The following is an 11,722-nucleotide window of genomic DNA, read 5'->3' as shown; positions in this document are numbered from 1 at the left end:
TGGTGGTGGGGGGAAGAGAGTGGGGTAGTGGGGAAGGGTCACTATGGGGGTCAGGGGAGAGTCCGGGTGGGGAAGAGGGGGTCAGGGAGCGTGGGGGGGAGGGGGACAGTGAGAATGCGGGTGGGGAGAGTGTGTGGAGGGTAGGAGTGGGAGGGGGGTGAGGAGAGAGTGGGGGAGGCGGGGTGGAGGAGAGAGGGGGTGGGGGAGAGTGAGAGTGGGGCTGGGGAAGAGAGAGTGGGGGAAAGGGGGGCTGGGGATAGTGAGAGTGGGGCTGGGGAGGAGAGAATGGGGGGAGGGTGTAGGGGAGAGTGGTGGAAAGGGGGGTGGAGGAGAGTGGGAGGGAGAGCGGGACTGGGGAGGAGGGCAGGTGGGAGGAGGGGGTGGTGATGGGGGGATGAGAGAGTGGGGGTGGGGGACAGTGGGAGTCAAGGAAGATGGGAGAGTGGGGGGTAGGGAGGGTGCTACACCAATACGGCTTTGGGTCCAAGGCTCGGTCACACCCTTTCCCCAGCACTGCCTTTAATTGCGCTCCCCTTCCCCTGGAGCAGCACGGTACCACAGTGAAGGAGAAAGAAGATGGCCGCTGGCAGGACGTTGTCAGTGGCTCACTCCCCCCCCCATTGAGATTATTTTTTTTTTTTTTTTAACAGACAATTTATTTTAAAGGAAAAAATCGATCTCCCCAGGTCGCAATGGAAACCCTAGGAGGAACGGGCCTAACGTCTAGTTATAAATAAAAATAAAGATAATTGTCGTTTACTGTGTTTTTTTTTACTGTTACTGTTGACTGGTCTGCTGGGAGTAGCGCTGGTTGTGCAGTCTCACAGCAGCGGGAAGGAAGGATCTCCGATATCTCTCCTTCCCACACTTGGGTATGATAATCAAAGTGAAAGATTGGTCATAGTCTTACAGCACGGAAAAAGGCTCTTCGTCCCAACTTGCCCACAATGTCCCATCTGCACTAGTCCCACGTGCCTTTATTAAGCTCATATCCCTCTAAACCTGTCTATCCATGTACCTATCAAAATGTTTCTTAAACGTTGTGATAGCACCTGCCTAAACTACCTCCTCCAGCAGCTCGTTCCATGATCCACCACCCTTTGCGTGAAAATGGGTAATTAGCCATATAAATGTTGAAGCAGGCCTATCTTGTCAGGTAGCCAAATCCTGCTTCAGATAATGTACGCCACTTTTGCATTATGCAATGTCAAAGTATTAAAAGCTTTTAATACTTTTTGACAATTCTTTTGTGGTTTTCGTAGAAAGCCAAACAAGATCTCAAGAGTGGATTTCCCATCTCTGGACAACTGGCCACTGAGGACAGATTCTCTCCTGGTTGAGATCCCAGTTTGTCACTCTCGTCTGTAAAAATACAGCTCAAATCATTTACCAACATTATTGTAAAGAAATAGAGAACCATTTTGGGGATTTCTTTGAGGAAAGTTTCAAAAGGCCGCTTGAAAAATCGTTCAACTAGAATTGATTAAATGAAATATATAAATGTTCGATTCTGCAAGATGTGCACAAAAGAACAATGCTTTTACATCATTAATCCCGTCACTCCTCCTGGGATTAATCAAACCCATCTTTATTTTAATAAAGCTATGGTTTGAACACTGATGATGTGGGGATGTAGGCAATTTGGAGGTAGCGAAGATAAAGCCAATGTTCTATCCGAACCATAGTTGTTAACCTGATCGATGAAAGCCCTCCACACGGGCATATCCTGCCCACCTGCCGCAAATCCTTAGTCCGGGTGGTGCCGTAAGCGATGGCAGCCTCGCCAACGGTTTGTCTTTTCGTCTTTTTGTTATTTTTAGTGTGTTTTAAAAGTATGTGTTAATGTTCTCTGGTTTGTTTTATGTGGGGGGTAGGCAGGGAAAACCTTTTTTCAATCTCGAAGATGTCGGAGATGCGATTGTTTTCCAGATCGTATCTCCGGTCGCTCTGTGGCCTAACATCATGGAGCTGGCGGCCTTGCTCGGGACTGACTTTGAGCCCCACCACGGGGACGTGGACTTGTCATCGGAGCCGATCCCTTCCCCTTGATCAACGCTCCAACCGTGGCCTGCGGAATTCACCATCGAGTTCAGTCTTGGGTAGAGACCGATAGCAGGAAGCTCCAAAGAATGCAGGTTTGACCAGCATCGACCCGGGGTCAGATCATCAGGGGAGCTGAGATTCTCCCCCCGATGCAGGAGCTTGAACGTCCCTATACGGATGGCTTGACCGCCAGCTACGGGAGACAAGATCGTCTCGTCAACAGAAGGCTCGAGGCCCTCGACCGCGAGAGAACAAAGAAGGGAAGGATTGAACTTTTTCCCCCCTTCCATCACAGTGAGGAATGTGGAGGAGTCACTGTGGTGGATGTTCATGTTAAAATGTATTTTGTGTATTCTGTTATTTTTTATTGGTATAACTGTATGTCAAATGAAATTCCTTGCATGTTGCAAATAATGTATGATTATGATTTGGGTCCTTGAGAGACTTCATGTCCTTGTAGAGGTCAGCCGGCTGGGACTGGGCTGTCAGCTTCAGATGGTGGAAGAGAGGGTTCAGCTCTCCTGACCCTGTCAAACTCTAATGCGATTTTCAGAGCAGTGGCGTTGAGGTTAACAGACTGCAGGTTGCAGAGGATGGCGACCACTACCCCTTGCGGAGGGGCACCTGCCTCGGGAGGGCTAGCAGAGGGGCCTGGATGGTCCTTGGGGAGGATTAGCAGGACACTGCTGGCACCCACTGAGCCTCCCGTGTGGGTGAGGTAGTGCCGCAGCCGCCGGCACTGGCCCCACTGCTGCCCCTGCTCCACCACGCCCCAACCCATAGCATAGCTGCCGTCCTTGTCCCAGCTCAGTTCCGTTCTCTCCACAGGGCTCCAGATCATGCTCATGGTGGCTGGCCTGAGGTAGCCCAGGAGCTGCGTCTGCTGTCCCTCCTCTTCCACCTGGGAGCTGTACAACATCACATTGCCAAATTTCAGCAGGTCTTGTACTGTGGAGAGAAAGCCACCTCCAGCCCATTTGTACGAGCAATCCACGTAGGGAGAGTTCACCAGGCGTCCCTTCTCGTTGTAAACATAGTACCTGTTACAGATAGACAAAGACAAGAGTCCATTATTCACTAGAACAGGCAGCAGTGAAGCTCATCCCAGAAAGCACATTCCACAGCTTTTGAAAGATTGTAAATATGAAATATTTCAATCAATTTTCAATTAGATTCCCAAATCAATGTTGATTCAGCAATTACACAGAAAAGAGAGCATACACAGCACAGGAACAGGTCAGTTGCCCCATAATGTCTGTGCCAAACATAATGCAAAGATAACCTAATCTTATCTGCCTGCATGTGATTCATACCCCTCCATTTCCTACATATCCATGTGTCTATCTAAAAGCCACTCAAACATCACTCGTGGCAGCTAATTCCAGGCATTCACATCCCTCTGTATAAAAACCTTTCCCCACACATCTCCTGTAAACTTCACCCCTCTCACCTTAAAGCTGTGTTCTCTAGTCTTTTACATTTCTACACTGGCAAAAAAGATTCTGATGATTCAGGTCTCAACCTGAAACATCACCTATTCCTTTTCTCCAGAGATGCTCCCTGACCCACTGAGTTGCTCCAGCATTTTGTGTTTATCTTGTTTATCTGCTGTTCCTTCCTACAGAGAGAGGTTCTGATGTCTACACTGGCTTTGTTTTTTACTAACATTTGTTGAAAGATAAATATTCGTGAGAAACTGGGGGAAAATTGCTCTGCTTTTCTCGCACATAGTGCTGAGACCACTCACATCCATCCCTGGCAGCTGGGTTCAATGTCCTCACCATGGACAGTGGTTCCACACAGCTGACCACAAGCAGCAGTTTCTACTGCGTCAGGAAAAACGTTCTGTGAGGAAAAACGTCTGGCAACTATAGACCAGAGCCAAACATCTGTCGTAGGCAAGCTACTGAAGAGGTTTCTGAGGAATAAGATATATATGTATTTTGATAGGCAGGGGAGAAAAGGTTTTGTATGTGAGAGATTGTCTTATGAATTTGATTGATTTTTTAGAAGTAATGAGAAAGGTTGACGAGAAAAGGCCAGAGGTGTTGTCTATATAGACTTCAGCAAGGCCTTTCAGGAAGGTTCTGCATGGTAGGCTGCTCTGGAAGGTTAGATCGCATGGGATCTGGGGAGATAAAGCTAACGATGCATAATTGGCTTCAGAGAGTGAAGTAGGGTGTGGTGGTGGAAGGCATATGCACATGGATATGAAGGGAATGGAAGGATATGGATTACGTACAGCCAGATAAGAGTTGGTCTTGGCATCATGCTCAGCACATTGTGAGCTGAAGAGCCCTGTGCTGTACAGTTGTCTGTCTAACTCTCGGTTTGTTTGTGTTTATGTGTGTACCATACCAATATGTGTACACAGCCAAAACAGTAAACGATAGCGCAACAATTTTAGGCCCACCTTACTCACCATTGCCCTCAGGACCATTTAAAACAAGTTTCATTCAAATTGGTATTATATTTTTAAAGTTAGAGATTTTAAAGTTTAAAAATTACCTTTTAAAACGATTTCATTATGATCGTCAGCGTGTGACGTCACAATGGGACGTGCATGAGTGCCAGCCAATGAGCGAGTGGGGCCAGGGAGTCACTGCCAATAAACTCCCCCCCCCGCATGCCTCGTGCCTGACCTTCCTCCCATGGCAAGAAGGCAAGGTGAGTCGGAAGTTCCCTCTCCCCTTTCCTCTCCCCGCACCCGGCCCCGGGGGAGACTCCAAGCAGGAGGCAGATGGTCGTCGTCCTCGTCGTCTCATCATTTGCCTCCATCTCCTCTAGCGCCCGCTTCAACCGACGGCGTATTGTCGAGTCCCCGCTCCCGCCCAGGCCCAGCGCCCTGCACCATCACCGGAATACAACCCCCACTGGGCAGCTTCTTCTCCTCCTCCTACCGCGTCTCTTCCGGCGCCCGCTTCAACCGACGGCGTCATCGACGACTCCACAAAATGGCGGCTGCTCTCCTTCTTCTCCTCCTCCTCCCGCTCCTCCATCTTGTGTGCGTCTCCTGGTGCCGCGCTGCCCGCCGGGAGGTGTAGTCCCAGCTCCCGCCACCGCGCTGCCCGCCGTAAGGTGGAGTCCCAGCTCCGGCCACCGCGCTGCCCGCCGTGAGGTGGAGTCCCAGCTCCCGCCACCGCGCTGCGAGGTGGAGTCCCAGCTCCTGCCGCCGCGCTGCCCGCCGTGAGGTGGAGTCCCAGCTCCTGCCGCCGTGCTGCCCGCCGGGAGGTGTAGTCCCAGCTCCCGCCACCGCGCTGCCCTCCGTGATGTGGAGTCTCAGCTCCGGCCGCTGCTCTGCCTGCAGGTGTAGTCCCAGCTCCCGCCGGGCCCCAGCCGCTGCGGCCCTGGGGGGCAGCAACCCCACTCACTAACGGGTGCACTGATCGATTGCATTATTGGACCGGAGGGGAGGGGGAGTGGGTGGGAGGGGGAAGGGGAGAGTGGATGGGTAGGGGCAGTGGGGAGGGGGGAAGGGGAGGGTGAGTGGTGGAGGTGGGAGAGTGCAGAGGGAGGTGGGGAATGGAGAGGGAGGGGGATGGGAGTGGGGGGTAGGTACTGTGGGGGGAGGAGTCAGGGGTAGTGGGGGTCGGGGGAGGGTAGTGTGGGGGAGTAAAGGTGGGAGGGAAGTGCAGATGGAGGGGGGAAGGACTGGGTGAGTGGGGGGAGGGAGGGGGATGGAGTGAACCATATAAGAATATAAAATATATTATATCTCTTTCAGTACATATTAATCACTTGCAGGGGAGGGTGATGTTGGGGGTCTGATTGATGCCCGGGTTGCGAGGGTGGTGAGGGGGGTGGGGAGGGAGGGGATGGGGGAGTGGGGGGAGGGGAGCGGAGGGGGAAGTGGGGGTGGGGTAGGAGGGATGGATGGAGTGGGTGAGTGGGGAGTGATAAGGGGGGTTGAGTGGGGGGGTGGGTTAGGGTGCCAGACCAATACAGGAGAGGCTTTGGGTCCACAGCTCGTTCTGGCTGCAGCGCTGGCGCCATGGGGCCAAGGTGAGTGGCACCCTCTCCCCTTCCCTGTCCCCCCTCTACGAGGAATGGGCCCAACGGGTCTAGTATATATTTGTACAATTCCCCCTTACCTCAAAACAGATCCCAGTGATCTAAGAATCTAAATCCCTGCCCCCTGCACCATTTCCTCAGCCACACATTCAGGTCCTGCATCTCCCTGTTCCTGCTCTCGCCAGCACGAAGAACTGGAAGCAAACCAGAGATAACCGCCCTGGAGGTCCTGCTTTTCAGCATTTTTCCGAACTCTCTAAAGTCACGCTGCAGAATATTCATCCCCTTCTTTCCGACATCGTTTGTGCCAACATGCACTACCACTTCCGACTGTTCACCTTCGCCCTTGATGATTTCCTGCACTCTGTCCGTGACATCCTGGATCCGGTTGAGGGGGGGATGGAGTGGGTGAGGGAGGGGAGGAGGTGGGGATAAGGGGGGTTGAAGGGGATGGCGTGGGTGAGTGGGGGGGAGGTGGTGAAGGGGGGGAGTGGAGGAGAGGAGGGTGCTAGACCAATGCAGGAAAGGTTTGGGGGGTTGAGGGGGGATGGAGTGGGTGAATGGGTGGGGGGGGGGGGGGTGAGGGGAAGGGGGGATAAAGGGGATTGAGGAAACATAGAAAATAGAAACATAGAAAATAGGTACACAAGAATGCCATTTGGCCCTTCAAGCCAGCGCCGCCATTCATTGTGATCATGGCAGATCATCTACAGTCAGTAACCCGTGCCTGCCTTCTCCCCATATCCCTTTATTCCACTAGCCCCTATAGCTCTATCTAACTCTCTTTTAAATTCATCCAGTGCCTTCACTCCACTGCCTTCTGTGGCAGAGAATTCCACAAATTCACAAATCTCTGGGTGAAAAAGTTTCTTCTCACCTCAGTTTTACATGGCCTCCACTTTATTCTTAGTCCGTGTCTCCTACTTCTGGACTCCCCCAACATTTTGAACTATTTTGCTGCATCTAGCTTGTCTAGTGCTTTTATAATTTTATACGTCTCTATAAGATCCCCTCTCATCCTTCTAAACTCCAGTGAATACAAGCCTAGTCTTTCCAATCTTTCCTCATATGACAGTCCCTCCATTCCAGGGATTAACCTCGTAAACCTACTGCCTAAATAGCAAGAATGTCCTTCCTCAAATTAGGAGACCAAAACTGCACACAATACTCCAGATGTGGTCTCACCAGGGCCCTATACAACTGCAGAAGGACTTCTTTTCTCCTGTACTCAAAACCTCTCGTTATGAAGGCCAACATGCCGTTAGCTTTCTTCACTGCCTGTTGTACCTGCACGCTTACTTTCAGTGACTGGTGTACGACACCAAGGTCTTATTGCACTTCCCCTTTACCTAATCTGATACCATTGAGATAATAATCTGCCTCTTTATTTTTACCGCCAAAGTGGATAACCTCACATTTATCTACATTATATTGCATCTGCCATGCATCTGCCCACTCACTCAACCTGTCCAATTCACCCTGCAACCTCCTAAAATCCTCTTCGCAGTTCACACTGCCACACAGCTTTGTGTCATCTGCAAACTTATTGGAGTTACTTCTAATTCCAGGAGGGATGGAGTGGGTGAGGGGAGGAGGGTGGTTGAGGGGGGATGGAGTGGGTGAGTGGGGGGGGGGGGAGGGAGTGGGGGGGAGTTGTTGGGAGAGTTGTTGGGGGGGAGGGGAGAAGGGGAGGAGAGGGTGCTGGATCAATGCGGGAGGGGTTTAGGCCCAACTTGGTCTAGTTCTGTTATAAAACTGCCGACCGTACCACTTTAAGGAAGGTGCTATTACTCAGCTCAATCTCAGTGCTTGCCTATTTAAACCCGTACCCTCCAGTGCTGTCTCCAATCAATGTTGCAAGCTTCCCATTGTATGGCCAAGACCATGCTATTGAACAAGGAGCTACTATACTGACAGAAACAGAACTAGGAACATAACCCATTTGGAAAAGAAGAGGACCTTACCGTGCTCGGTTGTAGATGATTGGCTCATGTTCATCTGGCACAGTTCTGAGCATGTCAAGATCTCGGAACAGTTTAACCATCAACTGCAGAAAACTTTGTTGAGAAGCCTGTTCAACAACCGCACTAAGAAGTGTCCAGGCATGTGTTGAATATAAAAATTTACTCCCTGTGAAACACATAAGTGGGAAATGTTTGGTTTAGTTTAGTTTAGTTTTAAAATACAGCATGGAAACAATCCTTCAGGCCACCGAACCCATGCCAACATTTGATCACCTGTTCACACTAGTTCTATGTTATCCCAGTTTCTCATGCACTGCTGACCCATTAGGGAGCAATTTTTACTTAGTCCAATTAACCTATAAACTCGCACGTCATTTGGATAATTAACTTTTGTGGCATAACAATTTTCTGCAGAGGCATGCACAGCAGTTCAGATTTGCCAGCACAAGGGACTGCAGTTGCTGGAATCTGGAGCAAAAAGCAGACTGCTGGAAGAACCTGGTCAGGCAACATCTGTGAGCGGGGCAGGCAGCAGCTCTGGAGTCTGAAGAAGGATCTCGAACTGAAACGTTACCCATTCCTTTTCTCTCCAGAGATGCTGCCTGTCCCACTGAGTTACTTTAGCATTTTGTGTCTATCTTGGGCAGAAACGAGCATCTGCATATCCTTCCTACACAATGACAAATGGAACCAGATGGGCAATGGCTGGTGGGTGAAATGTGTGTGCAGAAGGTGGATAGATGTCGGAGTGGAATAGGGTGGTGATGAAAATAGGTGATAGGGGAGGGAGATAAATATGGGAGGGGGGACAAAAATGGACCAGAGGTGGATTAGTTGAGAAAGGGAACACAGGAGGTACGTGTTGATTGAAATTGTAAAGTTCAACATTAATACCATTGGGCTGTAGACTATCCAAGCAGAATACGAGCTACTGTTTCTCCAATTTCCACTGGGCCTTGTCCTGGCATACAGAAGATTGGAACGGACAGGTCGGTGTGGGAATGGGAGGGAGAGATCAAATGATAAGCAACCGGGAGCTCATGTGGCTATTGCAGTCAGACGCAAGTATTCTGCAAATCGGATGTCTGGTCTGTGCTTGGTCTCATCGATGTGGAGAAGGCCACACCGAGAGCACTGAATGGAGTGGACAAGATTAGTGGAGATGCATGTGAAGCTTTGCAGAGGGCTGATTACATCCCTGAATAGTGGTGCAGGAGGAGATATAAGAACAAGTGCTGCACCTCTACTGTTGTAGGGAAACATGACAGGGGTCCGGAAGAAGTAGGTGGGAGCGACGAGTCACAGAGGAAGTGGTCCCCGTGGAAGGTGGAAAGGGGTGGGAAGGGGAGGATGTGGCTAGTGGTAGAATCCCATTACAGGGGATTCAAAGTTAGTGACTTTTGAAGGAGTGTATATGTGCATGTTTAACACTATAGGGTGGATGCCATCATGAACTTTTCAGATGACTATGTGGATGGAATGGGGGAGTGCAGGGTGTCAGGAGTCTTGTGTCTTTGCTTTGCCCTTATATAGTTCTGATCTCCTGAAGAAATGCTGCAATGTGCATATTAAAAAAAAACATTGTTACATAAATTCATTTGAATTAAAGCTTAGAACTCTGCTCTATATAATGTAACAGTATTTTTTACCAGGTTTGAAAATCAAGGGATCATTCTCGAAGAGTTTCAATGCTTTGGAAATATTTTCAAACTTGTCTTTGATGTAGTATTCCTCGTGTTCAAACTCTTTCTTCTTCTTTTTCCTTTCTTGGACTTTGGGCTCCACATTCTCTGTTACAAGACCCTGTCCCTTCTTGTTTTTTGCCTTTTGTTCCTGTATCGTCTCAACATCCTTCTCATAGTGCCGAATGCCACTCAGATGAGACACTAACAACCGTGTAGTTATTGTCACCTAATGCAAGATTTAATTGTGTTTCTTAAAGGTTGCAAAATATTTAGCATTATTTATTACATGTTAAAATGTAGAAACAATCTGAGTGCACTACCAGTTGCAACATTTTTGCATGAAGAGGTTCTATTATAAATTTCATGATGGAAATTGCCTGTGTTAAGTTGACATGGGAAAATTATCAATTTTTAACAATGTTATGCCTCCATTTTTCAGCTCAGCTTCTCAGCACATTAACCAGCACTACAAAGCATCTTCAGAGATGCTGCCTGCCTCAATGAGTTACTCCAGCGCTTTGTGTCTATCTACAAAGAAGCTGCCAAGCTTTCATTCAAAATTGTCATCATTGCTATTTAAATGTGAATAACCAACGAAATGGATGGAAAGAATGACTTTAAAATGGAATTACATTTTCATACACTGACTAAGTTATCACCCACTCTTGAACTCCATCTCACCAGCACAGAAGCACCTCATGGCTGTGTGCTCAAACCTCTGCTCACTCTATACCCCCGACTGTGTAGCCAAACATAGTTCCAAAGCCTTCTGTAAATTTGCCAACGCTACCATTGTTGTTGGACGAATAACTTACTAATGAATCAGAGTATCATATCATATCATATCATATATCTACAGCCGGAAACAGGCCTTTTCGGCCCTCCAAGTCCGTGCCGCCCAGTGATCCCCGTACATTAACACTATCCTACACCCACTAGGGACAATTTTTACATTTACCCAGCCAATTAACCTACATACCTGTACGTCTTTGGAGTGTGGGAGGAAACCGAAGATCTCGGAGAAAACCCACGCAGGTCACGGGGAGAACGTACAAACTCCTTACAGTGCAGCACCCGTAGTCAGGATCGAACCTGTGTCTCCGGCGCTGCATTCGCTGTAAAGCAGCAACTCTACCGCTGCGCTACCGTGCCGTACCGCTACAGTACAAATGGGAGATTGAAAATCTGATTGAATGGTTCCAGAACAACAACGTTGCTCAACGTCAGCAAGACCAAGCGGCTAAATGCTAACTTTAGAGAGGAAAAGCGAAGAAAACGTCTTCATCGATGGTTTAGTAATGAAGATAGATGGTGATGGAACAACTTCAAGTTCCTGTGCATGCATATCTCTGAAAATCTGTTCTGGACCCTGCACATTGAAGCAATCATAAAAAAAAAAGCCCATCAATGCCTCCACTTCCTCAGAAGACTGAGGAGTTTTGATGGGTTGATGAGTACTCTCTTGAACTTTTGCAGGTGTACAGTAGAGAGCATTTTGACCAGATGCATCAGAGCCTGGTTCAAGAACTCAAACACCCAGGAACGAAGGAGATTACAAAAGAGAGCGAGACATTGTCACGGGTACTAACCTTCCCACAATCAAAGGGATCTGTACGAGGTGCTGATTCAAAAAGGCAACCAACATCATCAAAGACCCACACCACCCTTGCGATGCTCCCATTTCACTCTTACCATCGGGAAGAAGGTCTAGGTTTGAAAACCATAAGCATCAGATTCAAGAATAGCTTCTTCCCAACAACCATCAGGCTCTAGAACACTACACGACATAGTCCTCAACTATGAGGTGTATTTAGTTGCACTATGGGTGTTGGGTTATTTTTGTACAAGTATTGGGGTTATTAATGTATTGATTTTTTGTTTCCTCTTTATCATCTATGTGCATTGTGCTTAAAGGCCTGTTAAGCTGCTGAAACAATTTAATTGTTCTTTCTTAAAGCAGTATTCCATTGTTGAAAAACCTTTGAAAAATATTTGAAACATTTGAAGATTTTTGTTACA

At 48.6% G+C, this 11,722-nt stretch overlaps 1 protein-coding gene across 1 annotated transcript in view; it reads right to left on the bottom strand.

Moving 5' to 3' along the window:
• Positions 1-350: 350 nt before the first annotated feature.
• Positions 351-11,722, bottom strand: part of lactb (lactamase, beta) — a 59,997-nt gene continuing 48,625 nt past the window's right edge. The window contains exons 4-6 of the mRNA XM_078429934.1: positions 9,668-9,929; positions 8,019-8,184; positions 351-3,083 (exon numbers count right to left, since the gene is read on the bottom strand). Coding sequence (XP_078286060.1) covers positions 2,507-3,083; positions 8,019-8,184; positions 9,668-9,929 — 1,005 coding nt within the window. The 3' untranslated portion in view covers positions 351-2,506. The remainder of the gene's footprint in view (positions 3,084-8,018; positions 8,185-9,667; positions 9,930-11,722) is intronic.

This window comes from Rhinoraja longicauda, chromosome 38, assembly GCF_053455715.1.
Source record: "Rhinoraja longicauda isolate Sanriku21f chromosome 38, sRhiLon1.1, whole genome shotgun sequence".
Taxonomy (NCBI): Eukaryota; Metazoa; Chordata; class Chondrichthyes; order Rajiformes; family Arhynchobatidae; genus Rhinoraja; species Rhinoraja longicauda.
This window is presented reverse-complemented; position numbering and strand designations above follow the sequence as displayed.